Source organism: Marmota marmota, unplaced genomic scaffold, assembly GCF_001458135.2.
Source record: "Marmota marmota marmota unplaced genomic scaffold, marMar, whole genome shotgun sequence".
Classification (NCBI taxonomy): Eukaryota; Metazoa; Chordata; class Mammalia; order Rodentia; family Sciuridae; genus Marmota; species Marmota marmota.
Genome location: NW_026000205.1, coordinates 12,926,949 through 12,954,648, shown reverse-complemented (window position 1 = coordinate 12,954,648; position 27,700 = coordinate 12,926,949). Strand labels below are relative to the sequence as shown.

At 53.5% G+C, this 27,700-nt stretch overlaps 1 protein-coding gene across 3 annotated transcripts in view; it reads right to left on the bottom strand.

Moving 5' to 3' along the window:
- Positions 1-27,463, bottom strand: part of Pepd (peptidase D) — a 115,388-nt gene extending 87,925 nt beyond the window's left edge. For all 3 annotated transcript variants that reach the window (XM_015496922.2, XM_048790972.1, XM_048790971.1), the window contains exons 1-6: positions 27,318-27,463; positions 18,426-18,609; positions 16,610-16,737; positions 8,212-8,275; positions 4,025-4,072; positions 2,279-2,340 (exon numbers count right to left, since the gene is read on the bottom strand). In XM_015496922.2, coding sequence (XP_015352408.1) covers positions 2,279-2,340; positions 4,025-4,072; positions 8,212-8,275; positions 16,610-16,737; positions 18,426-18,609; positions 27,318-27,334 — 503 coding nt within the window. In that variant the 5' untranslated portion in view covers positions 27,335-27,463. The remainder of the gene's footprint in view (positions 1-2,278; positions 2,341-4,024; positions 4,073-8,211; positions 8,276-16,609; positions 16,738-18,425; positions 18,610-27,317) is intronic.
- Positions 27,464-27,700: the final 237 nt, after the last annotated feature.

The window sequence follows — 27,700 nt, the reverse complement described above, 5'->3', positions numbered from 1 at the left end:
TAGGTAGGGGGCACCTGTGAAGGATCCTTCCCCAGCGGAGCAACCCCTGGTTGTGAAGTTATACCAAGAGAATGGTGAGATGTGAGGCCCAGAGAAGAGGCCTGAGGGGACACACCTGCCTGGGGATAGAGGAGAAGGGAGACCAGGAGACCGGGAGATACAAAAGCAAAGAAACAGGTGGGAGGGCTTTCCCCTGCAGCACTCAACCAATCAGGGACCTCAGCCAACTGCCCATCATGTGGGTGTGAAAATAAATCTACCCAATGCCCATTTGGAGGACAGTCTCTTAGCCCAGACAAGCAGATGAAGGCCTGGAGACCACCAGTCAGCCCACATCTGGACCAGACTGTGTGCCACAGATGGTGCAATCTATGTGCCAGGGGAGATGATGCAAAATTAAGCTCGCCCTTGGCTCTCTGAAAATCATCTCCAGATGCTGAGGTAGTGGGTAAGGGCTTGTGGAGCACAGGACCCTCAGGGCTTTGGGGGACTGTGGAGATTCATGGGAGTAAGAGGGGAACAGGGCAGGGTCTGCTTAAAAGAGGGAGAAAGCTGGAGTTTACAGTGATGTGGGATGAGGCCTCCACTTCTGACTCCCCCATAACGTGACGGTGGCCCTGACTCTTTTCTGTGAACCTCATAGAGCAGCCAGCAGAGGTCTGCCTCAGGGACCCCATCCTGAGCTTCCCACCCAGGACCACACCTGCCATACCAACTCACTGTGTGGTCTGGGGGAAGCTCAGCCCTCTGTAACAGAGATCTCCAAAGAGACAAGAAAAGGCCCCACAGCCAAGAGGCCCTGCATCTCACCATCACCTGGGAATGCCCGCCATGCTGGGCCTATCTAGCCCACTGTGTAGATGTGAAGACAGGCCCACACGGCAAGCAACTACTAAACAGCAGCTCCATGCAGACTCTGGATGAATGGGATCTCTTTAGTCCCCACAAGAAGCCCAAGCAGTATCATGTTATGTCGGGGGGGGGGGGCGGGGAGCAAGGTCACAAAGCCAGTCAGGGTACCCCTTCAAAGCTCAGGGCCCTGCCCGAGGAAAGACCTAGGAGTGGACATAAGGATGCTGTGGAGATGGTCCGTGGTGTTGGTCAAGGAAGCTGAGCAGGGCCTTGAATGCAGGCACCTGGGTCATGGGGAGGCCTAGCCCTGGACAGCAGCAGCTGACTGTGCCCACACTCCCCCTAAGGGCCTGAGGACAGACAGCAGTTCCAGCTCCACGGTCAGCATTTCAACGAGCAGACTAATGGCATAGGAGGCAAGGCCACTTTGAGCAAACTCCCTAGAGGATGCAGAGATTTGTACAATGGAAAGAAGCAAACCTGATACCCACTCCCCCTATCTCAGCGCTCTTATCACTGGGAAAGTGATACATATTCATGAGCTCATAATCCTTTCTAATCACCACTACATCACACATACGCACAAACTCCCGCAGCTCAGGCTCATACATAATTATAAGGAGCTTCCTCCGTCACTGCCTGGGTCCACCAAAGGACAACAGAGGACGCAGCAGCTACAGTGAATGTGTGGTGGAGGAGGATGCTGGCAGCCCAGGTTCATTCAGGAGCAAGGCTGGGTGCTGTCCACTGTCCATACTCAGCAGCCTGGAGCAGGGCCTCTCTTTGAGGGCTTGTCTGCGGCAGGGTCAGCCCAGCATTGTAGGCCCACAGATCCCTGAAGCTGGTCCCGAGTCAGCCTGGGGACACAGCATAGTGGATAGGCAGTACTCTCTGGGGGCCACAGGGTGACGAGGTGACAGTGAGGTGAAGGTGCTCCTCTCCCTGTGACCAACAGCTGCCCATCTGCCAGGAGAGGCCTAGAAAGGGAAAACTGCTTCCTAAGCAGGGTTTGGTGACTCATCTCAGAGCTCAGTTGAGGAATACAGGCAGATAAAGGGACACTACCTGAGACTAGGGAAGTAGGGGACACAAGAAGTTGTTGAGAGCTGGACTGGGAGAGGTCAGTGGCCAGGAGTAACGGGAGGGCCCATATGGCAAACAGTGTGATCCAGAGAGACCATGCACAGCAGCTAGAGCCGGGCACTTGCGTCATAAGGCACAACAGAGAAGGTTTGCACTCCTTAAAGCAAAAATAGACAATTTAGGCCAATAATTTTAAAACCATTTCCTCAAAATGCCCAGCACCAAATCCATTTTTCGAATGTTCCTCTGTGTATTTCACAGCTCATGTATAGACTGGGGAAGACCCTCTGGCCAAGGAGCAAGTACATGAGGGATGGACAGACAGCCTGGGACCCGCACTCACTTGCTGATGCCCTCAAAGGAGGCTTCCCTGCACACGCTGCCGCTGTCGGTATTGACACCACGCTGCAAGGAAAGGGAGAAAGGGTGTAAGAACACACACATGTCACACGGGGGCCACACAGTGTCCCCATAGCCTGCACAGGAGACCCTACCTCCTCCAAGCAGGCTCAAGATAGGGGAAGTCAGGGAGCCCCAACTCTGAACCCAAAAACCCTCCCCCTCCTGCCTTTCCCTTACCCATGAGGCCCCCACTCCCACCCTGGCCAGGCAGCTCCAACCCAGGCCCTCCTTTCTGCACTGCAGCTTGAAAAGCAAGTCAGGAGCCTCATGTTTCCCACAATGTCCCAGGTACACAACAAGGTCTCCTCCATGGATGGGTCAGAATACTCTGATGACACCAGCTAGGGTGCTGGGCCCAGGTAGGGCCCAGGCAAGAAAAGTGGGTACCAGGAACTGCTCACCACCACTACCAACTGCTCTGCCCAGGCTGGGCCTTATCATCTCTCTCACCCACATGTGTCTCACTAACAGGGGTATCAGCAGCACCCCCAAGCCCCCTTATCTGCACAGATATGACCGATTGCGGATCAAAAATAATTGAAAAAAAATTGCATCTGTACTGAACTTCTTGTCATCATTCCCTAAATCTACTGCATAGGTTATTTCCATAGCATTTACATTAGATCAGGTATTATAAATAATCCAGAGATAATTTAAAGTATATTAGAAGAGATATATAAGTTATACAAATACTATGTTATTTTACATAAAGAACTTGAGCACCTGGAGGTCTCGATATCCAAGAGGGTTCTAGAACCAAACCTACAGATAGAGGGATGACTGTACTATCAAATCCAAGGGTGTGGGACCTACATCAGACAGGACTGTTGTGAAGCTGTTCCACCCCTATCCTTTTCCTAATTGTAAGGAGACTTCACGTGGAAATGGACCAAGTGGAAATGAAACAAGAGATTCAGAGAAAAAGATGCCCCCCAGCGAGGCAAGGCATTTTAAATCACAACTGCTTTCTCAAGAACTTCAGGCCAATCGATGTCTCACCGCATACCCAAGACACTGGGCCATCTCTGACCACAAGCATCGAATGCAACCTTCCTTCTTAGCCACCAAAACAGCAGCACAGAATAAATAAACCAAGGACTAAAGAAAAAAAAATCACCAAGAACTATTCCTGTAAAAATCAATTAACAAAGGAAAGAAGGGTCACTTTGGAAGGATCATGTAGATGAAACTCCCAAAGTCAAAGAAGAGCAACGAAGCGCGCTTCCCCTCTAGACATCCCACAGCAAGCGAGCCCAAGCCCTGCCAGGTGCCGGGAGCCCATGCTGCACTCCAGGCTGGGCTCCACAGCCCAGCTATCTGAGGAGGGAAACCAAGGGTGTTTTTCAATTCCATTAATGACAAGTTATATGCAAATGCTACTGAGGGAGGAGTAAACTATCATTCCACACCGCAAAGCCCATGAGCTCAGACCAACACGACTGCATCTTCCAGCAGCTGTTAACCCTAAGTGCACATGGTGCCTCGTCCATCACGTCCCAGGGACAAGAATGGGTCCTGGACACAGTCAGCCATTCAGACTAAGAAAACATGGCTACTATTACCAATGACCATTCCTCCCCATTTCCTAATTCTCCCCTACCACTCTGACATTAGCAGGGAAAGGTTGCTCCTTGAAACCTCTTCTCTGTACTGAACACTGCCCAGCTCCTAGACACCAGCCACTTACCAAGGTTAGGAGGACAGAGGGGTTCTGTGATGTCAGGATACTGGCAATCTGAAAGGTAAGAAAGAAAAAAAAAACATTTTACCATTTTAGAGCAACTGTGAAGAAGTCTGCTGGATATAATATACCTCCATTACTTAATGACAGTGCACATTTATACAGCAGGTCCTTAAAATAGGTGAGACTATTGTCCCATTCTGCAGAGGAGGAAACCAAGGCTTACACAGGTCGAAGAACTTCTGAAAGTCACACAGCTATCAAGTGGAAGAGAAGGCTTCAAACCTAAGCCTGGCACGACCCCATGGCACGGGCCTCCAGGTACCAGCAGATCCTAGTTCCAAACAACCAGACCCGCCCACCCTCCAGGCTACCACCTCTGCCATCTGCCAAGAGCCAGTCCCACCAGCCCAAAACCCTCAGGCACTGTCCCACCAGCTCTGCAACCCCAGGGAAGACACCTCCCTCCCTGCCCCCCATTCTCAACTAGACTGAGAGAGTTAGCCATCCCCAACTCCACCCTTTGGCCTCCAGCCCATCAGTTGCTCTCCAGTTCCCTACGCCCTACCATAGCCCACTCAGATGCCCTTCTCAGCAGGCCAGTCGCTTCCTCCTCCGCCGATACCCCACACAAGTTCAACTCTCCACATCCCTGCTCTCCTTTCAATGGGACCTCTGCCCAGAATGCCTTCCCCCCATCTCCACCGCTCCACCCCGTCTGCATCCCCAAGGCAGGCTCATCCGCCCCTCCTCTACGACCTCACCAGCAGTCATCAATTCCCCAGCAGAGCCACCATCAGTCAGCATTAGCTGTGACTCCTGCACCCAAGAGTGCCACCGCCCTGCAAGGAGCAATTTCTTCCTCTCCAGACCCCCACCCTAGTCTGCCTGTGTCTGGGCTACTGAGTCAGCCCCCTCCCCCTGAAGCCCCTGCCCTAAACTCTGACACCCTGGCCACTGTGACAGTAAGGAGGACATGTTGCTGTTTTAACAGACTGACTGAGCTGTCACTGACATACTCTACAATGAATATATTTTAAGTGGACATTTTGACATAATGTATATACATCTATTTTAATACAGAGATGCTCCCAGAGAAAAGCTGGAATATTCTGAAGCATCACAAACAATATGGATGTGCAGCTACTCTTGAACAATCAGAGTTCAGCACATGACAATAAAGTGCACCTGCAATCCCATCCTGGGAGACTTTTTAGCTCTACACATAAAAACAGAGATCTGTAATGACATTTGGATCATACGAAATTACACGGTTCACTTATTTCCTGTCATTAAATATTCTTCAAACACGCAATTTTTAGCAGTCACTACCTCTGGGGATGATAAACGTTCAATAAGTCCTTGATTATGGCCTGTGCCAGTCATCTTACACCCATCATCTCATTTAACCACCCATGAAGATGCTGCCACCACGGCCAGATTTCACAAATGAGAAGGGCTTGTGGGCTAGAGAACTTGCCCAAGATCAGAGCTAAAAGATGGCAAAGCCCAGATTTGAACCTATGACTGTGTAATACTCTCTGAATGGACACAGCATAATTTATTCATCCTTCTATTGGACATAAATTATTTCTAAGGATGAGCGATTATAAATAATGTTGTGATGAACATCTAGCACATAAGGCTTTATTTCTTTAAAATTAAATTTCTTAAAAAGCTTATTTCCTTTAGAAAGGAAGGAAGGAGGGAGGGAGGAAGGAAAAAAACAAAGTTGATTCAGTTGGGTCAAAAGCTGTATACCGTGTCAAGGCTTGTGATGCCCATTGTCAAGTTACCCTCCAGATTCATACCAACCACCCTCCCTCCAGCCATGCCCGAGGCTCCCTCTCCCCATGTCCTGTCCGTCACTCCCTCATTCACTCTGAAACTGCTCTAAGAATGAATGAGCCCTCAGCCTCGGTCCCTTCCACTCCCCAGCCCCTCCCGCAGGAGGGGGAGGCTCAGGAAAAGGAACAGAGCCGCCTCACTGCCACGGAGCAGGTCCTGCGTGTGTTGTTATGTTGACACGAAGGGTCTACATTCATCAGCACACAACGATTCTGTCAATTACAGCAGCAGAATCAGAGAAGGCACTTGGGGATTGTATCTGCTATTGTCCTTGGGAGAGAGGAGTTGGATAACAAATGTGCGGGCTGATGGTTTTTCTCTCCACAACGACTCTCTGGACGTGCTGGTTAGGGATAATGGAGGAGAAAGCAGCCCTCGCCATGCTGCCTGACGCTCAGATGGATCGAGGCCCGACACAGAGAGCAGGCTGTGCGTCTGCGAGGCCTGGCAGAGCAACATCTTTTATTGATCACAACTACTTCAGTGGGCCCTGGCTACCTCTGCAGCTGTGAAACCTCTCCCGGCCTGGCAGCTCCATCAGCCCTTCCCCATGGAGACCCATTAGGGTGACATTCTCATCGGCACACTCTGAAGCTGCGTCTCAAAAATTAAGGGAACACGATGTGGCTGTATCCCGCTGGCTCAAAATGCAGCCCCCACACAGGACAGCACAGTTCTGTCAACCCAGGGCCTCATTTCCACAGAGCAGTGGCCGCTGGGGACACATCAGCTCTCCCCAGCCAGTGCTGTTAAATGCCCCGGCTGTGCCGCAGGCCATGGCCAGCATTGATCTCCCAGGCAGCCTGGCCTCCCGGGCAGGTCAAGGTAGATAGGCATCCACAGCATGCTTCAGAGCCTGGTGGGCACGGCCACCTCATGCATTCCCCTAATCAGGATGCCAACCAGGCCTGTGGCCACTCTTCACAAAGGAATTAGTCATGCCTTCACCAGTGTTGCCGAGAGCGCCCATCTGGCTCCAGGGAGCTGGGCTTCGCCATGCAAGCACTAAAGCTCTTGAAAGTAAACCCTCGTTCACAGCAGTCTCTTGAAACATTAGTGCACACTGGTGGCCTGCAATGCTTTTAAAATTTTGAATTTGTTTTTAAAATGGAAACATCACAAACAATATGGATATGCAGCTGAACAACTGGAATATCCAGCAGACCTGGGCCAGGAGTTCTGCAGAACAGCGGCCCCTTTAGAGGAGGGGTGGCTCTCCCTGCCCCCCCACCCCCCAACTCCCTGAGGTATCTCTACCCCGGGGCTGGGGGGCAGGCAGCATCTTCCCTGTGGTGCTGTGGTTGTTTCTCTAACATCTGTCCTTTCTGGATCTGAGTTGGTGACCCCAGTGTCTCTGAACATCTGCCAGGTGCCCTGAAGGAGAGAAAGTGCACAGAGCATACCCTGCACGCCACTAGCCCCCAGCTGGGTCCTCGCCGCGCTGCAATGCCTCAAGTACCACTCACGGGTCTCCTGAGTGTCCCCTTGTCAGGGAAGCTACCATCTCAATAATTAAACTCAGGCCCCTATATGAGGAGAGGGGAACTGGAAAGCCCAGTTTGCATTTTATATGTGATATCAAGTGAGTAGCAATGGCCTGGTGGGGTGGGGCTCTGACTTGCACAGAACTTGAAGGTTGTGCTGGTGCCCAGAAACACAGCGGGGGGGCCTCCTGTGTGCCAGGCAGTGGCCACAGCATCACAAAGCCTTGGTCATTTGGTCACTTGGACCACAGAGCTAGCTAGTGTCACCAATGCCACAGCCCTCTCAGCAGTAGAAGCTGGAGGAGAACCCTTCCGTCTGCCTGGAACACATTCAAAGCCTCAGGAGGACAGTCATACACTTAACCAGGTCACATCACACCTGCCGGACAACCAGGCTGGGAAGTGGATTTAAGTCAAGAGACCTCCAACTCCACCCACCCCACCAGCCTTTCACTGCCCTGGGTTCTCTAGACAGTGGCACCTGTAGCTGGCAAGGGCCTGTAAGGAAGCCTCCTGACACACAGCCTCAGGCCAAGCCCAGGGGTTCCTTTGGTCAGACCTAAGTCCCTGCTTCAGGCAAGCTGCCTCTCAGAGAAGTCATCCCCTGGTGCATCTCAGTGGCCACAATCCAGGTCACCAGGCATTTCCACCTAAGTCAGAGGCAGTACCCAGGGCACAAATGGCTTCCTCCGAGAAGTCCGAAGTGCACATTTCCTGCCAGCTCTGAGTGAGGTTCTCCTCAGGGCTGGTGGCCAGGCAATGGTGTCCGCAGGCTGTGGCAGTGGGAGGAGAGGAAATTCAGAAGCAGAAGGGTTACTGAAGCCAAGGAGCTGCTTGAGAGAGCAGGCATCAGCAACTTACCTCATCTGTATACTGGACGGCGTCCACAGCATATTTCTCCTTGAAATGCTCCTTGGAATGGATCCTCAAAAGGAAGCACAAGGAATGCCAGGGTCAGGGTTTAGCAATGGCTCAGCGTGGCCACTTTCTTGCTTTTCATGCCTAGGCCGAAGCCCCGGGCCCATTTGGAGTGGACACAGAGCGGATCTGCCCAGTAGAACTTGAGGACAAGGACACTGGGCCAGAATGTCACCTGCCTTCTTAGACACCACCATTCCCAGGGACCTCCACCCCTCTTGCCTGCAGCAAGCAGATGCAAATGCCCCCTCTTTCCAAGATCTCTCTCCACCACCGCAGAGCCTGGCCCAGACAGTATGCACAACCCTTAGAACATGAAGCAAGCAGCCTCCTGGCTGTAATGGAGTCTCTTTAAAGGAAAGTTAACAAATTAACATTTTAAAGAAGTTAATATCAGTATTACTCAACAGGATGAGAAAAACTTAAGCTGAATCATCAATCCTGAAAAATCAGCCAATGAGAAGAGACAGGGCAGATGAGGTTGGGCAGCCCTCGCTCACCTCACCCACCTTACAGTGATGCCCCTAGGGGTCACAGCTATGCCAGGCAGACCTCACGCTGGGTCCAGCAGGCCACCACCCCCACTCTCAGGCTCCAGGTCAGCAGATGAGTCAATGTCACTGCTGGTGACAGAACTTACATATGGAGGAACACTAACTACATGGGGGAAGGCCAGCGCCAGCCAAGTCCAATGACGCACACTCACATCATCCATGCCATCCCCCCTGGCGGCAATGTCATCACAAGGAGTCACCTGTGGGAGACCACTTGCACATGACTGAGTCACACTCCCCGGCTGGGTGCTCAGGCGCTCAGTCACAGAAATATGGCAGAGCTTTCCCCCCCTTTCTTGGGTTTGAGAGTTGGTGTCTCGTGCATGGGTGTGTCTTCCTACAGCGGTGTGTCTTCCTACAGTCCCATGGGTGAAGCTATGCTCACCTGTTCCTTTGAAATATAACTCCTTGCCTGGTTTAGGATAAAATCTTCCATGGAAGTGCCTTGTGTGTGTCCCCCTCTCTTACTGTGCCCTTGGGTGTGGCCTACCCAGGTGTCAGTCAACCTGCTGACAGTGGACATCATGAAGATAGACTCAGCCCCTGAAACCTGACCCCTTGCCTCATTTGAACAGCTTCTCCTCAATAAAAAGGGTCAGCGTGTGCTCTCGCTCTCTCTCTCTTCCTGCGGACCCTTAAGGTCAGAGGTGCCGACACAGCGACCCCAAAGAAAAAGGTATTTGTGTCTCTTGTGTGGTTATTTTGCACAGCCCAGTCAGCCCAGTTCAACTGGAGTAATCCCTGAGCCTTTTAGTCGGGAGAACAGAAACCCAGCAGTCACCTCCATCCTTGCCCTGCCAGGCTACCTGTGGTCTCACAGCATTGTCATCAGCAGGTGTCACACCCTACACTGGCCTCAGACAAAGCACAGCAGATGGTTTCCGGATTCTGCTTCCTGGGCCCTCAGGGGTTATATGATAAGAGGGTATCTAGGGAGTCCCAGATGAAACAGGGGAGGCACTGAACTTCAGCACTCAGAATGAGTCCTTAAAGACTCCTACATCCAAGGCCTGTGTGACATGAATGACCCAAAACCAGAATCCCACAGCTCTCCCTGGCCCTCCACCACTTCCCTCTCCACAAGAACAATCCTCGGGAACTCACTGCCAAGAGGGTAGGCCACAGGACCTAGGGCACAGTGGTGGGCTGTGGGAGCAGCAGCAGAGAGCTCACAGGCACTCAGGGTGAGCTGGGTCAGGCAGAAAGCCCACCTCAGGGTCCAGAGTCTGGTTTCAGTGTGGTCGGCTGCTCACCACAGCCCAGAATGCCCTCAGCTTTTCCTCCCTTTCGGCCCTTCAGATGTGATCACTGGGTATCAAGCTCTTACTGTTAATTAAATTTGCACAATTCAGTCACATTAACTTCCACGTTTGAGACAGGACTCAAAAGTTTAAATGGCCAAGGTCTGACACCTCCATTAGCATGGCCCCAAGCAGCTCCAGGCAGAAATGGATGACAAGTACCCCCCCAGCAGGATTCTGGAGGTCCCAGCTGCAGGCTGGCTTAGAGAACTGGCAGGTCCTTCGCTACTGAGCAGCGACTCTCTTGGCACGTAGTTGCCCTTGCAAGTGGCACAAAAACAAGAACCAGAAAAGCAAGAGGCAGGGCCATCAGCAAAATGTGTTGCTGGAGCGTGGTGCACGCCTGTAATCCCAGCAATTCGAGAGGCTAAGGCAGGAGGATCACAAGTTCAAGGCCAGCTTCAGCCAATTTATCAAGACCCTATTTCAAAATACAATAAAAAGGACTGGGGAGGTAGCTCAGTGATTGAGCACCCCTGGGTTCAATCCCCAGGACCGGTGGTTGTGGGTGTCTTGACCATATCCACTGCGATTGCCAGCTCCACAACACATGCCTGCATCCTCAGCAAGTCCCCAACTCTGCCCAACTCTGGCCCCTTTCACTTCATTACCTCCAGTGATAACAGGCATGGAGGGCAAATTCCCAATGGATTCATAAAGTTCATCGGATCTGACTTCAAAGCCAGCCTCCATGGCTCCTACAGAGAGGCATCTCGGCTACGTGTAGGTAGGCACCTGGCCTTTCCACCTCCACTCCAGTAGGAGTCCTAAATCCTCCCACCTCACTGGAACCATCCTGCTGAAGGAAGCCACCTGCCCTTCCAACCCAAGAGTCTTGTCAGTTAGTCCTCATGGGGAGGTCTCCAGCCAGTAAGCCTGAGGTCAAGGATTTCAGCAGGAAACCAAAAGAGGTACCAGCAAAGGGGAGGTGAACTAAGGGAGCTGAGATCTGTGGGTGACCCCAGGGGATGTGCTCACCTATCCACTCCTTCTTGGTGGCCACGGCCCTTCCACTCACTGATCATGGAAGCTGAGCTGAAGCACAGGAAGCTAGCCCACAGGAGAGCCTGCTACTGCCACCCCAATATCAGGAAGAAGCGGGCATAGGCGCCAGACCCACCAAATGCCCTTTGCCCAATCAGTGCTTGCCCTCCTCAGTGATGCCAATGAGACAAAAAGGGCCTCCCTAGCAACAGGCCTGATTCTTTATTTGACAATTAAGACCTGAAGACTTATAAGCATTGTGTCTGGCACCGTGCACTTAATTCTTGTCAAAGGGCAGAAATAATTAAGTTTGAATAGTACTTATTTTTTCATGTTTTTGAATTAATTATAGTAAAAATCATTTAAATGTCACCTAAAGCAATATGCATGCCAGGCTACCATGTCACACCAGTCATCAGAACGCTTGGCAGCCATGATTTGGCAGGTTGATGGGAACAGGAGTAGCATGTCCACGGAACCCTGCCAAGCTGGCTGGAGAGGTCACTGAGTGGCTCTGAACCCACTGGAGAGGTCACTGAGTGGCTCTGAACCCACTGAGGGCCAGGCTGGCCAGAGCGGGAGATACCCACTTGGAGGTTCTACACCCTGTCCCACCTAGAGTCGGGGATCCAGAAAATAACTCATTCCAGGCCCCATCACATGGCAAATTTGAAGAAAAAAAAATTGGACTAGGAAAGGATGGGTCTGGAGGGAAGCTGAGGCTTCCGGTGCAATATTTTTCGTTCAAGTGCAAAGGAAGCTTTTGCAAAAAGAGAAGTCCTCTCACTCAATGGGATTCTCATCCTTCAGAGGGGGCCCACGCCCAGGACCTGGCCAGTGCAGGCCTGCTCTGCTAGCAGCTGGGCCCCAGCAGGAGCCCAGAGTCAGAGCTGATATCTGCTTACTGTGCAGTGAGCGCCAACACCCCGCGCAAGGCCTCGGGTGGGAAGGAGACATTAAATTAATGTCACACAATGCAGACACGATGGAGCCCCTTGGAAAATGAAATTTCAAAGAGCAGGTCTTGGCGGCTAGCTGACCACCTGCATACAGTTAATGAATAAGTAATAGGGCCAAATTACAGCAGTCACCATCAATTTCCAGCGGCCAGAGCCTGCCTTCAGCTCCAAACAATGCCGCTGCCCTTCATTCCGTTCACAGCAGAACGCAGCGGCACTTGCTCCTGAGTGGAAGTCGGCAACCATTTCAAGATTTCATTAGGTTGTCAAAGAGAAAAGCAGCCCCCTCCAGAGCAATGCGGGCTTCTGATCCTAGAGACCTCTCCCGCAGGCGAGCCAGTGCATCAGCAGCGCTTCCTGTGAGATGCTCAGCTCAGAGAGGCCCAGCAGAGAGAGAGGGGGTAAGCACAGGTGATTAAGACAGGCTTGCCAGAGGGTCAGCACAGCACCGGAGACTAGGTGCTGGGAGGGTCTACGAGCAGCCCATGAAAAGCCAAAGGAACCCCACCAGCCCCTTCTCGGTAAGGCCTGTGCCCCTGGAAGATGGCCCCACACATACCTCTGATAATAGAAGGAGCTGGGGTGAGGCCAGAGAGAGGTTGAGGAAGCTCTGTCCTCATACCCAAGATGTGTGCATGAGGAGCTGTGCCATGAAAACACCAAACACATCACACACACACCCATGTCACAAACACTCCACATGCATCACACCACACACACACACACACACACACACACACACCCACACCCATATATCACTTCCTACACCAAAAGAAATCAGGCGCAGAGTCTCAGGTCCTCAGCCCTAGAGAAACTCACCTGCCACTCTTCTGGGCAGCCTGAGGCCCAGACAGGTATTCAGGAGGATGAGCACCCACTACCTACAAACTCAAGCTCGACACACTGTCTCTCATCCTACAGATTGGGTTTTTCAGAGGTTCCAGGAGGGTCCCTACCTTGGTCCAAAGTTGTTCACCCTCTATGGGCCCTGTGTCTTCCCAGGGTGTTAAATTACAGAAGTAATTTCCTGTTCTGAGGACCCCAGACACCCCAAAACCAAAGCTGCCATCAGCTAAGCCTGATTCTGATGAACTATTTTGATGAACACCCTTACATCAAAAAGACAACACAATTTCATGAACAAAGGCTGCAAATAAAAATGAGTTTAAAACTACCACTCTCCTGCTCCAAAAAGGGCCTAGGGTAAGGCACAGGCAGGCTCCAGGCTGCTCACAGCCCCCTGGGTGTCTGCAACCCTGACAGCAGCCTAGACAGCGAATGCAGGAAGCGGCAGATCCTGCAGACGGGGGTGTTGTTTCCCTGGGTGACTTTGGATTGCAGTATCTGCCAGATGGATTTTCAAAAGTCATCAGATAGAGACTCCGAAGGAAGCTGAGGAGCTGAAGGTCAAATGTTCAGTCTGGTGGGTTTTGATTGCAAAGGCCAGGTAATCCCATCAGCTCGTTCCCGGTGCCCTATTGATTATAGAAGTGTCTGGAAGCAGCCACACACATCAGATCTGGCCGACCCCCAACGCCAGCCTGAACAACCAGCCCCTTTGTCGCTGCCCCATTATAACCACGCCTTCTCTCCCAAAGGTTCGAGACGGGGGACTAAGAGAGGGTCATCACAGAACAGAGAAAGGGAAAGGCCTGCTGGGAGTGGCCATGGCAGGAAGCCAGGGCTGCAGGAGACAAAGATCTACTCAGGTGTAGGAATTCCCCTTGGGACCAAGGCTGCCCAGCACGGCCTGTCCAGCCTACACATGAAGACTTTTCCACCAGGGAGGACCACCCTACAGACCTGCCTGCACCCTCAAGGTCACCCAAGGCTATCTGCCTGTCCTAGACAATGAGCGGGCAAGGCAAAGCAGTGGCAGACTAAAGGAGACTTCTAACAGCTTCTCTGAAACCCAGCTGTGGCCAAAGCATAGAATATTATTCCTGTATGCTCCAGAAAAGCCAGCTGCTAACTGCTGTTCCCTGACCAATAGGATACTGGGTTTTAAACCCTCAAGTCAAGTGCACAGGGTGGATGCGAGGAGACATGTTGAAATTCGCTCAGGTTTAGCCACTGGATAGTGGTCCTAAGGTAGGACCAGGTCCCTCCTCCCACAGCCCCAGAAGATGCCCACACTCAACCCATGGACAAGCACCCTCTGACTTCTTGCTAGAGCCAGTTCTTCATAAAAAGAAGTAAATAGGCAGAAGAGACATTCTCAGAGCCCCTCCTCCTCTTGATTCAGAAACCCCAGGTGAGGCCCTACAGACGCCCTGATCAGAACCTTCTGGAAGCTGTCTTTCTTACCACAGTCTCTCCCCACAACTCACAGACAGAGGCATTTGGTCTGAGAGCCGAGCTAACTCTCTGAGCAGTGAGCTCTCAGCAATTTCTGAGCCAAGAGGCAGGACCACAAAAAGGCTAAGAGGGCAGCCAGGTGAAAACTGCAGGTGCCACCCAGAGCCACGGGACGCTCAGCACAGGGGCCCCAGCTACTACTCAGATGTGACTCACAAAGAAGGGCTAAGGCCACAACTCTGCTCCTGTGACCACCTTGGGGTGAAAAAATCTGCAAGGATCCTCTTACAGGGACCAGATCTAAACTCTTCAACAAGGTTGTTCTGGGTACTAGGGTTGGGTAACAAACTACCATGACAGTCGGTGGAACAGAAAACCATTTATCATGTTCATGGATTTTCTAGGTCAGGCACTTGGAGCCCAGAGAGTATGTCTAAGCTCTGCTCCACAACACCTAGGACATCTAGACCTCCGCAGGAAGACTCGCTTCCATGGGTGAACTTACCACTGCATTTGACATCTAGCCTCTCAAGTTGCACAATGACACCACCACTTCTGAGCACCAAGATGGTCAGGGAATCCTGACCAGGGTCAGGGAAAACAGATTCCACTTTTAGATAGCAAATGGCCAGAAACGCTGCTGCAGTCAATTCTGGACATTACAATCTACCCCATCATTACTGCCTCATGTCAGTGTCAAAAATATAACCATCCCCACAGTGGCCACCACTGTAATGACAGCCCAGGTGGCATCTCATGAGCAGCACCACTATTATTTTGCAGGAAGGAACTGGAGCCCCAAACAGTGACAGACCTATTCACCAGCCCCATGACCTCCACATGGACACTACACTGAACCACTGACAACATTAGCTCCCAACTTCGGCTCCAGGTCATGGGACCTGCACAGGTTGTCCCCCCACACTGGGCCAGTTTCCTCTATAAATGGGCATTCGCAAGGATTCAGCCACAAATGGAATACAAGTAGACAATAACTGAGGTCAGAATGGGAAGGCAGTGATCAGGTAAGGCCTCTCCATGACAGTGCAGCCATTCACACCAAAGGCCAACTTGATGGGGAGTGTCCACTCCCCGCCCTCCTTCTCAAGAGCCACGCCAGGAAAATATCCCCCAGGAGAAACAGAGCCGGCTTCTCTTCTATTGCCAATTCTGCCTGAAGCTGAGTCGTCATGGCAAAGCTGAAAGCCCAGAGCCAGGCTGGGATCCTCAGAGTAGAACTGATGCCAGTTTGTGGGCCTGGCCCCCCAACTCCAAGACAGCACAAGAGCTACATGCCAGGGCCAGCAAGGGAGGCTGTGGAGTCTGCACTAAAGAGCCTGTGAAGGGGAGGGGAGGCCACAAAGCAGAGGAAGTCCAGGCAAGCCCTGCAATGGCCTTGCCCTCTGCGAAAAGCCCAGAGTCCCTGCAGCAGCCAAGTGTCTTGTCATTCAAACCAGCCGTTGACTTACCAGCCCACCTGGTAATGAGCGTTCTGGGGCACTAGGCAGCAAAGGCTGCAATTTACACATTAGCCAAGAATAATCACTCTCCAGGCAGAAATGACAGGCTGGAAGGCGGGGAGCATTTAGCAGGATCCTCTGATCACCTCAAACATCCCTGGTTAAGCACAGCTTCTGCCTCAGTGCCTTCAAGAGGCAGGGACAACTCTCCAGAGGCCCTGGAGCTGGCAGGCACTATGGAGGATGGGGGAGGGGCAACTTCTCCTGGGGGACAAGGCCCAGTCTCTGACCCCACACCTGTGACACAGGACAGCTCTAAGGTCTCACCCTATCTCAGAGATAGGCCAGTGAAGGACAGGCTCATCTGCGGCCAGATACAGGAAGGAGTAATGTCCCCTCATGACGGTGATGGGCCCCAGACTGCTCTCCCTGATCCAAACCAAATCTACCACTTGGGCATATGCAGGCCCACACCACCCCCAGCAAGGCCAAGTGGATGTGACCACCCACCCACTGGGGCCAAAACCTTGGGCATTTTAACTAAGCTGAGAATCCTTGATTTCAAGATTAATATAGCCACCATACTCAGGTGTCTCTTCCCAACCAAGGCACAGGTTGCTAGCACAGAGCATGCCATCAAAGGGCCCTCTCTTACCACCAACCTCTCCTCTTGTTACTGTGCCTCCTAGCCACCCACTGGCCCAACCTGTACTCCCACCCCCATTGCCACCCCCAGCCACCCAGTGGTCAGCAACCATGGTAACATGGCAGAGACCACTCCTTACTTTCCCATCCAGGTGGCATAGCTGGGAGGAAGCCTGGGCACAAAGAGAGTGGATTTCCCAGTGTCAACATTGATGACGCCATAGCAGCCTGGCTCGAGGACACCAAATGCCCAGTGAAAGAAGGACTCCTGTGGACGGAATAAAGAGCCTGGTTACCCAGTGATCAGGACAGAAACAAGAGGTAAGGGGGGGAGGGGGAGGCGAGCAGCAAACAGGGCCTTCTTTCCAGGAAACAGACCAGTGCCCTCATGCTCTTGGAAACTGACCCCCAACCCCACACAGCCCTCCCACCTCTGCTCTGGCTGCAGGCTTCCCATCTCACCCTGCCATGGCTTGGCAAGGGCAGCCCGGTGGCTCCTCCGAGCCTGCTCCAGGCCTCTCCAATGATGCGTGTTTTGTGTGTGTGCCCCAGCCTTCCTGTGCCCCCAGGCCCCCACCCACATTCCCCAAGAACATAGCAGGGTTGAGACACAGTGCCCAACAGCCCCACAATTCCAGCTCGATTCAGACACCCAGGCCAGACATCTACACCAAAATGGATTCCCTCATTTAGAACAGCTTACTTCCCCCAACCACCCCCGGGGCAGCTGATGACTTCAGTGTTTAGCAATAAGCACTGAGCTCAAACAACGTCATCAAGGTACGATGTGTAGGAGGAGCTCTTTTGAGATTTAGCCAGCCAAACGTCAGTAAGAGAGCCCACAGGTGAATTTAGGAAACTGATCTTTAAACCACGAGAATGTAAACTTTAAGAAGCATCAAGCCTGGTCCAAAAAAAAAAAAAATTAGGGCCCCATGTTGCTGGCAGCTGGAGATTGTAGTCTTGCAGCTGCAGAAACAATGGGGCAGAGGGAAAGGACCCTTGGGACAGGAGGGGCTTTCCATAAAAAATAAAAAACAAAAAACAAACAAACAAAAACCTCTCCAATCACCCTTAGCGGAGGATCTCAGCCTGTCTGTGCCCTGCCAGGACAGACATGGTCTACCTGGGGAGGCCAGGCCTTGCTACTTCTCTCCACCTCAGCAACTCCTCACATTCCCTGTCCCACCACTGATGTGGATGCTGGCCCAGGTCCCCTAAGCTTTCTGTCCCCAGGGAGATTCTGGAATTCCCACTGTAGTTGGGCCTGGCAGCAGGGAGAAAAAGAGCACTAGACATGGAGTCCAAAGACAGGGTTCTAATCCCAGCTTCATCTCCTAACAAGTTATTACCCTTCTTGAGCCTCAGTTTCTTCATCTGTAAAGTGGGTATAATGCTAGGACCAACAGGCGTGAGCTCAGCCCAGGGTCTCCTGGCTTCATGAGCAAGGGTCCTTGTTCCTGGGGACTGAATGCTGCCAGCTATTCTCAGCTGAGGCCACCACATCCAGATAGGACAACACGGGGCTCCAGAACCAAAGGAGTTCCCTGACCACTTTCCAGCAGAGGAAACCAGGGAGGCTCAGCACTGGCCAAGCCAGGATGAAAGCCAGGCTCTGACTCCTGCTCAGACAAGCAGCCCAATCACACATCCCCTCTGGGTCCTCCTCAGTGCAGATGGCGTCCAACCGCAGGAACACACCCAGCCCACCCTCTGCTCGCCCACCCCTGTGCACACTAGCCCTCACCTGTCCGAATTCACCTGGCCTTTGGGGCCCACCCCAGTAGCTCCCCCTCCACGAAGCCGGCCTGCTGGCTCCCAGGAACATCACTTTTCTGTACATTGGCCTGAGGGAACTGAGCCTAGCTGGTGACAGCTCTGGACATTGAACCCCTCAGCATGGACTCCCTGCCCCCTCCACTACCCTGCACCTCCCGGGCAGCCCTGGAGACTCACCTGGCGGAAGATGACGCCAGTGTCGGTGCAGTAGCGCTGCGTTTCCTCGCCGCCCTGCAGCAGCACAGCCGAGCCGGGCTCCACGGCCACGTTCTTCTTCAAACGCTCACACAGGCGCCGCCGGTTCAGCGCGAAGAGTGCCAGCGGGACCTTCAGGGTCTCATTCCCCAGGGAAAAAGAAGGGCTGCAGAGACATAAGCACATGAGCACACAGGCACGTCAGCACCTCCAAGGGTCCCACCGCCCAAGGTCTGAGACTGTGGGGGACCCACCAGCCTCGGCAAGCCAGTCAGAGCTCCACTGCTGTGGCTCGGAGATGGTCACTCGCTGGGCTGCCCGAGGGCCACAGGGCTCATCATCCACCCTGCCCTGCTGTCTCTGAAGGCCTGGCCTACCATGGGCTTGAGGGACAGCTGATCTGCTCAGGGGTGCAAGGGTGAGGCCACGGAGGGACAGCCTGCAGTGCTCAGAGATGTCACGCAACAACGATCACGCTCCAGGATCGTTCCCAGGAGCTCCCCGTCTGCTTAGAGCTTCCCGTGATGGTGGCCAGTGTGAAACAAGATCTGACCCAGGCAACACTGGCATCTGACCGTGTTCCCAGCCTTCTGTCCCATTCTCCTCAAGCCTTTGACCCACAGCCTGGGTTTGCTGTCCCCACCCCAACAACACTCATACCCCAACTCTCTTAGCGCTCGCTCGCTCGCTCTCTTTCTCTCTCTCTCTCTCTCTCTCTCACACACACACACACACACACACACACACACACACACACGGCACTCTGAGCTGAGTGTCTGAGGAAAAACCAGGACAAGATGACTCTGTGAGCAGGAGTCACAGGGGTACAGACCCCGCGAACAGCAGAGGGACCAACAAGGACGTCACTGAGGAGAGCCCCTCGAGGGGTGGGTAGAGCAGGGCCTGGTAGGGTTGGGAGGTGTCTCTCTTTGGGCTCCTCATGCCCTGCTGGATTCCCCGATCACCAGAAGACACAACTCGTGCCCAGCATCCTCCCCTCAAACCCCCCATCTGCCTCTGGACCCCCGAGGCTTCTCCTCCACCTGCACGGCCCCCCCCCCAGCTACTCATGGGCACTCCAGCAGCAGCTTCCCCTCAGCATCAGCCACAGTGGAGCACATTGGAACCCCTTCCGTCCTACAAAGAGAAAGAAAATGACTCCCCTGGTCCCCTGGCGGTCTACTTCGCCCTCCCTTCGCATTTAATATCCTCTAAAGAGTCACCCAGCCCATGTCCCCACCCATGGTCTGACAACCCTTGCTCTCCCAGGTCCACCCCATCAGGTCTCTGTACCCCACACACAGCCCAGGGGACATGATGACCCCCTACTCCTGAATCTGCACTAGTCCCTACTAGTCCCCAGTCCCCGCCAGGCCTCTGTGTCCATGACACTGACTCCATCCTCCCTCCCTCCCTCCCCAGTGGCCAAATGTCCTGCTGGAGCCCCAGGGCTGGGTTCTGGACCTTTCCCTTACTGGGCTCCTTCCCACAGTGCCTTGGCTTTAAGCACCCAGCGACATCCCCCTCCAGATTCACAAAGGCCCTGGCCTTTTGATCCGCATCTCAGACCCCAGTCACCTTAAACTCAGCAGACACAACAGACCCAACCCTGCCTGCTGGTGCCACCAGGAGGGCGCCTCTGCCTGACTGTTGCAGAGTCATCCTCATCTCCTCTCTCATCCGCCCCTGGTCAGCAAAGCCACGGGCTCTAGCATCCACACACACCCAGGACCTGACCCCTCACCTGTTGGGGACCACCTCCCACCTGGACCACTGCAAGGAACTCTCAGGTATTCTCTTGGTCCCAGCTCCCTGCCCCTCACCAGCTCCTCGTGGGCTCAGAACAAGGAGCAGGCTACTCCCTGCTGATGAGGGGGTCAAGAAAAGGTTTCCTCCCCTGCAATGTGGGCCTCCTCTACCCTCCCTCAACACCAGGAAGGTGCCGTCCTTTGCTGCTGCTGTTGCTGCTGCTATCGCCAAAGGGACTGCTCTCCTGCGGTGCCCACTCTCGTCCACACTCTGTCCACACCTCTGCAGAAACACCTCCCTCTCCCCAGAGCAGCGTCTCCTCGTCATCCACCCAAACCCCAGCCCCTGCTCCTCCGCCTCTCCAGCATCATAACTAAGGAATTCATTAGCTCGCTGGGTGAGATCCAAGTCCCATGAGAGGGACAAAGGCTACCTGTCCAACAAATTAGGAAGGAAGGAAGGGCAGAGTCAGCAGGCCAGCTGGAAACCAAAGTATGAAGAGACGAGTGACCAGGGTGGAGAGGGGTTAGGCAGAGGTGGGGTACGCGGGAGGGAGCCCCCAAAGACTCTCAGCCAGGAGACAGTGCTCAAGGAAGGCAGGGACAACCCAGAGCTAGCGCAAGCAGAGAGGGTTCTGCCTGGGGAGAAACCTTCCCTCACAGCAACATGGCCTTGAAGAGGCCTCAGGGCACCTCATCTGAGACCCTCGGAGGACCCGGCCCTCCTGCCAGGGACACAAGCAGGTGGTGCCTCTTGTAGATCTTGGCCCCAGAGCCACCTTCTAACGAGGTCTTCTCATGTTTCCCTCTTTGAACCTGCAACACTTGTCCTGCTGACCCCCATGTTGCGCTGGGCAAGTTTCCCTCCAGATCCCCCCCACCCACTCTGCCCAGATGGACTCGGCCCTAACAGTCTGCCTCCTGCCTCTGGCCTCTAGGTGGGCCAAGACAACAGGAGGTATAAGAGATGGGGGATAACAAGGACAGAGAACCTACACCCATGCTCCTCCCTGGCTGGCCATGAACCTAAATGACCTACGGCAGTCCCTCCACACAGGGGCCACAGCTCTGGCCAGGCCACCTGAGCCCTGGTGCAGTCCTCCCAGAATACTAAACAGCTTCTCTCCTCTTCCTTCCAGGTTCCCGTCACCTGCCCACAGCTCTGAGAACTGTCCCTACATTAAACTATCTTCCAACACCCTTAAGCGGGCTCCTGGCTTCAGACTTGATCCTTGGCCTCCTACTCTAAAGCAGTGTGTGCCCTGGCGCTGTCCTCTCTGCCCACTTGCCCCATGAGACACAGATCTAAGCCTGCTCTGGTCACTACTGCATACTGGGCCTAGCACCCTGCGTGACACACAGCAAGCTCTCAGTAAGGATCTGCTGAGTGTACGACTCACAGCTGAAACACCAGGCCACACTCCAAGCTGTGCAGATCAAAGGTGCCACATCAGCACCAGCGGGGCAGGAAGCAAACCCTTGGGTTCCTTTCTGGTCAGGAAGGGTGTAAGGGTCAGGATCAACCCACACACACCAACAGGGCTAGACCCTCCCTGGGCACATGCCCGTCCTTCCTCCCAGGATAAGCAGATGGTGGGTGGACCCAAGTGACCAGGGCTTCCTCTATGCCAGGGTGCTTCTCTGTCATGCTCAGCCCAAGGGAACTTGGTGACAGCTTGTAAACATGGCTGTCCCAGCTGGCCCTGCTATCAGGAAGTGAAAGTGTATCTGTCACATCCATGCACAGGGGTCCCCCACAGCCTCCTACACCCTTTCCTTCATCGGGCAAAGGCCACGGTGCAGGGTGGGCACAGGGGAGAAACTCATCTCTACAGACTCCCTGTCAGCACAGAGGCAATGACGATGGGACCCTGCTACAGATGGCCTCAGCCAGCATCACCCAACAGCACCACTGGCTGAACATGTCCAACAGGGGCCACCTCTTCTCCCACGGCTCCACCTCCCTCTGACCAGTCTCCACCTTAAGCATGTGGGGTGCTGCCTCCACCTGGCCTGTGACCACACTCCACCTGGGGGGTGCTCAGAAGGGCTGGGCCTCTTGTCAGATCCTTTGGAGAGGCCGAAATCCCTTGGGGCCTCTCACTGGGGTTTATTGGCCGTTATATTTAAGGGATTTGAGCACCAGCAGATATTGGTATTTGAGGGGGGTCGTCCAGGAACCAATCCCCCTAGGACACTCAGGGACGACTGCACTTATGACTTCCACAGGGCTCAGACTGAATGAGCTCAACCTGGCCAGGGCTCTGGGCCTGAGGGCAGCTCAGCCTGAACTACAGGGCAATGTTCCACAGTCACTAATTACTGCAGGACACCCCAGAATCAAGGCTTAGAGAGACATGCCCTTTGATTTCTCACAGCATAAACCAAACCCCCAGAGAGACGGTCAGGCCCACAGCCAAGGCAGGTGTCTTCTGCCTGCAAATTCAGCAAAAGCAGCACTAATAAAATATCTCCAACTGGTTTCTGCTGGAGCTTTTATTAACTGGCTCTTGGAATTTAAAAGGCACAAGCCATGTCATCCCCGAGACCCAGGACAAATAAGGCCCACTTCACTGCAAACAGTCAAGGACACAGGGATGCCCCAGAGGAGCAGCTGGGGCAAGAACAAGCAGACAAGCCTCTGGCCCTACAGGACAGCCCCCCAACCCCACCAGACAGCCACCAAGGGCCAGCAAGCAACCCAGGGCCAAAAGCAGAGCAACCGGCAATGGGTCAACCCCCAAGGAGGGTGATGTCATTGCCCCTATAACTGTCCCTGTCCTATAAAATCTGTGTCCCCATATCAGTGCCACCCTCTCCTTTACCCTCAAAGACCACCTGTGAGGTTCTGACCTAAGGACTGTGGACTCCTGGGGAGTCACACATAGGATTTAGAGGCTTCATCCTCTTTTTGGGAAAAAATCAGACCTTTATTCTTTAATTTCTAATACAAATTTACATTTTTTTCCAACTACTGATGTAAGCAACTAATCACTCAGAATCAGCAATGCATGTGAATTTATCACCCACAGAAATCACAGGCACTTTCAATTCACAGTATTGCTGTCAAAATCAAAGTAGTTATCAGACCTGCTGTTAGCTTTTATTAGTTAATGTGTTAATAAAGAAACATATGATCAATCGCAAATTTAACATTTTGATAAGTGTATTTTCATATAATGGCTATTCCTTGTAATCCTCCGTAATTATTTCATGAATTAAAAAATATTAGGCCAAGAAGGGTGCTGCCATGGTTTGTCCCCAAAGGTTCATGTGATAAGAGACCTGGTCGCCCACGTAATAGGGAGTGGAACCTTTAAGAGGTGGGGCTGACTGGGAGGTGCTTAATTCACTGGGGGGTACCACCCTCAGAGGAGGCTGATACCTGTCTCCCCAGAATGGGTCAGGCCTGGCAGGACTGGAATAGTTACTGTGGCAGTAGATTATTATAAAATGAGTTCAGCTTTCTCAGCTGGTTCTTTTGCTACAAGACCCCTCTCTTCCCCACAAACAGCTTCCTATTCTCTCATGTGCTCCTGCTGTGTGATGCTATCTGCCTCTGCAGCATGAGGCCCTCAAGAGATGCAGTCAGCTGATCTAGCCTCCAGAACTATGAACCAAAATAAATCTCTTCACTTTAAAAAGTACCACGTCTTGGGTATTTTATTATAGCAACACAAAATAGACTGGCAGGAGCACAGGTTTCACCAATGCCCGTGGGGTCCACAGCACAAACCAGGGTAAGACTCCTGCACTACAGTGTGAAGTCACTTCTCAACAGGGCCACACTGTTAAGCTCCCGGTAAGAAGCCAGGCAACAACTAGCCAGCTTCTCAACTCTCAGCCTCCGGCATAGGGCCAGGCATCGAGTAGAGACTTGGGAAGCCTTCTGGCTACCTAACCATCATCAAGGCCGGCGGTCACCTGGCTGGAGAGGGCCTCAAAGCAGCTGGTGAGCATTCCCACTCCACTTCCTCCACTCCAAGGAGGATGAGGGGGTCAAGCACACACAGGGACCAACAGAGGGCCTATGTGGAAATAGAACCAAGTCTAGGAAAAGTCGGGGAGAGCAAAGGGGCACTCAAGGGCAAACCTGGCTGCCACAGACCTACCATCTGCAGCTCCCAGTGCTCGCCCAAGGCCTTGACTCCGGAGCACAAGGTTCACATCAAGGCGGGACAGAGGGGCAGGCTTTTGACCAAGAACATCTCCAGATACTCTCCAGAAGAATGCTGACTTCAGTGTGGCCTATGGCCCAACAGGGCCACACCCAGGGCACTCACCTGCTGCTTCCCTTGGCTCTGCAACAGTTCCTGGGTGCCTCTCAGTTAAAGAATGAGAGCTAGATCCATCCCACTCCTTGGAATTCGGTCCCCCTTCCACCCACAACTTCTTTCCTCAGTTGCCAAGTGTCTCTCAAGACAGCAGGACAGGATGCTGGACTAATTTAGAGTAAATGCCCCTTTCATGTGTGTGGCACATTTCACCAAGCACCAGTCACAGAGCGTCCACAGATGGCCCTGGGGATATAAGCTGAATGGGTTCCGGGGCTCCTAGAATGCCAGGAGAGGCAGGAAAGGAAGCCACCCCCCACCCAGTCATGACGGGCGGGTGAGGAAACAGGTCCTGCCAGTCGGGAAAACTTGGATCCTCTGGAGCTCTGAGTAGGAAGCCTGAGTTCTGAGTAGGAGGCCAGGAAATGTCTCTGGGAGGAGGAACCATCTGAGCTGGGCCTGCAAGTGTGTGAATAATCTTGTAATCATGTCAGAGGACAGGGGTGGTCCAGGACCAGAAGGGGAGGGGGCCAAGGAGCGAGAATGGAAAAAGCCACGTGAGGGAGCAGATGCAGACAGGTCTGGCTGGAGCTGAAAGGTCCCAACTCTGTCCACAGAAAGCTCAAAGCCCGGCTCAAGAAGGCAGGGTTGCCTCTCACCAAGTGCCACTGGATGGGGGCCCTCTTCGTGGAGGAATTAATGGTGAGTGCAGCTGACCCTCAGGAGGCTGTGAGACCCTCTGTCTCAAAACAGAAGCCCCTGTCCAGGCAGGCCAGAGTAGTACCTACCCTGAAACACTCCCCAGAGGAGCCTCTTAAATTACTAAGTGAGCCTGAGATGCTACTCAGGGCTTCCACTGTTCCCCAATTCATGTGTGGCACACCTCAGTCACATGGGACTCTCAGGGAGCTCCCCAGTCCCAGGCTCTGGTAGGACTCTATGAGCAACCAAATCTAACTCCCTGGCCATGACTTAATGGCTCATTATGCATGATACTCTGATCTGTCCCGTGAATACTGCAGCTGGGAGTGGGGTTTTGCTGGGGACATACTCAAATCTCTTGGGGAAGCAAGTGGGCTTAACCTCAGGCTCAAAGTCTCTAAGGGAAGCCCTGTACAGCTTGGGATGGCCCTTCCCAAGGAGGCCCTGCCCAGCCTCTGGAAGCTCCCCTACCTGTCAGGTTTCCCTTCTAACAGTGACCCTTTCCAAAACTTCTCTCAATTCTGCTTTAACCTCCTCATCCATCTTGTGTGATGACCCAGAGAATCAGTTCTGCTACAAAAGCCCTTCCTTCCAGTATTCAGTCAGTTCCAATCACCAGTTTGGCTCCTCTATACCTTCAGAAGAGGAGCAGGCCTTAGACCAGCCTGGAGCCCTTACCAAAATGCAGCCTCTGGCACTCCCTGTAGCCACCTGACCAGCCCAAACAGAGAGATAACCAACCCACAGCAGATGCCAGACTACACCTACTGCTCACTTTGTTCCTTAAGACAGAGTCACAGGCTGGGTTCAAAGCTCTGATCCTGAACTCCTTCACACCAAATTGGGACTTTGGTCTGCAAAGTTCTCTACCAGAAGTGTCTCATTGCTTAACTCCTAACACAAAGATCATCCAGGGAATGAAGCCTTCCCATATTCTCCCCTGACCTTAGAGTCCATGTCCCTCCAAAGCACACTCCAAGACCTGAGGCAGAGAGATGACAGAGCCCTGTATGTCCATCTACCCCAGTGGCCTGTGAGTACCCAAGTGTCGGCCCAAGTGCTGTACTTGGAACACAGCAGGGGCCCACTAAATGTCTGATTTGTACATTCAAAGTTTTCCCAACCTTGAGGGTCAACTGATAACCTACTGTGCTGTCGTTCTCCCCACCTCCTCCAAAATGCATTATGTCCACTAGCTTCCCCATTCTGATCTCAGTTCCCACCCTGGTATCTGAGATGCTGCTCCCTTCTACCCCTACCCTTCCTAGTGCCCTGCGCCACCAGACCCACAACCCCTTCTACTGAAATCACAGCCACCAGGGGAGCAAGCTCCTTAAAAAGTAGATCCCAGCAGATTAAAAACCTCTCCCACCCCTCAGGACAAAGTCTGGAGAGGCCAGCTGGGCCACCACACCCTCTAGCCCAGGGATGCACCCCTCCTCCCTGTCCCCAGGACACTCCTCAACTCTCAGTCTTTATCTCTTAACCTTTGCTCAAATATTCCCTCATCTGGAACAATCTCCCCAACCCTTTGGTGACAATGCTCCCCACTAGGACAACTAATTCTTCTTTCATTCTGAAGAATTATGGATCTCCTACTGTGTGCACGGGGCTGGGCCAGTGAGACCCCCTGTGAACCGTGAACCATTGATGAACTCCACATTTTATCAGGCCACAGGCCTACGAAAGTATGACAGGTAGTTAGGGAAGAGGAGCTGACATCTGGGCCCCGAAAGAAGGGGGAAGCGCCCCTCTGGCAAAGGGGGTTCCACGCCCACCTCAAACACTAGCCCCTTCGGGAAGCCAGGGCCCGGCCACCTTCCCCTCTGAGGGGCGTGGCATGGACACTCTGTCAACCTGGGCCCCCACCTTGGCCGCACACGGTGAGGCCGCCACAGGCGTGCGGCTGAGGCCTGGAGCCAGGGGAGCCCCAGCGTAAGGTGAGCAGCGGGAGGGTGCAGGGGGCTGCAGGCACCAACGCTGGCCCTGGCTCGGGCAGGGCGGCCGCTGGGCCGGCGGGAAGAAGCGCACAGCCCGCTGCCACACGAGGAGCCCGGCCGAGCCCGGGGGCTCTCACCCCCTGTCCAGCGGGGAACACCGAGGTCCCCTCTCCATGGCCAGCAAGAGCGAGGGAGAGGAGCCCCACTCACCTCGCAGCAGACGCCATGTTCACTCGGCGCACGCGTCACGTGAAGTACGGCGTCAGCTGAACCCGGCCCGGTCCCACTGTAGAGGGCGGGACGGGGGCGTGTCCCGGGAGGGGCGTGTCCTGGGCGCCTCTGCCCCGCCCCCTCCAGAGCGGGGGCTCCGCTGGACGCAGAGGCCGAGCGCTGGACCGTGGAGAGCATTGAAGCATCAACCTCCGGCTGCAGGCGAGGTACGAGGCTGGACCGAACATATATTCCCACCCCTTTCTAGGATGGGAGGAAGTGACCCGAGACTGTACACACCTTGATTCTGCTTCAGCCCGGGACCGGGCTTCCCAACACTCCCGCGGGAAGAACTCATCTGAATAAAGAAACCTTGGGAGGAC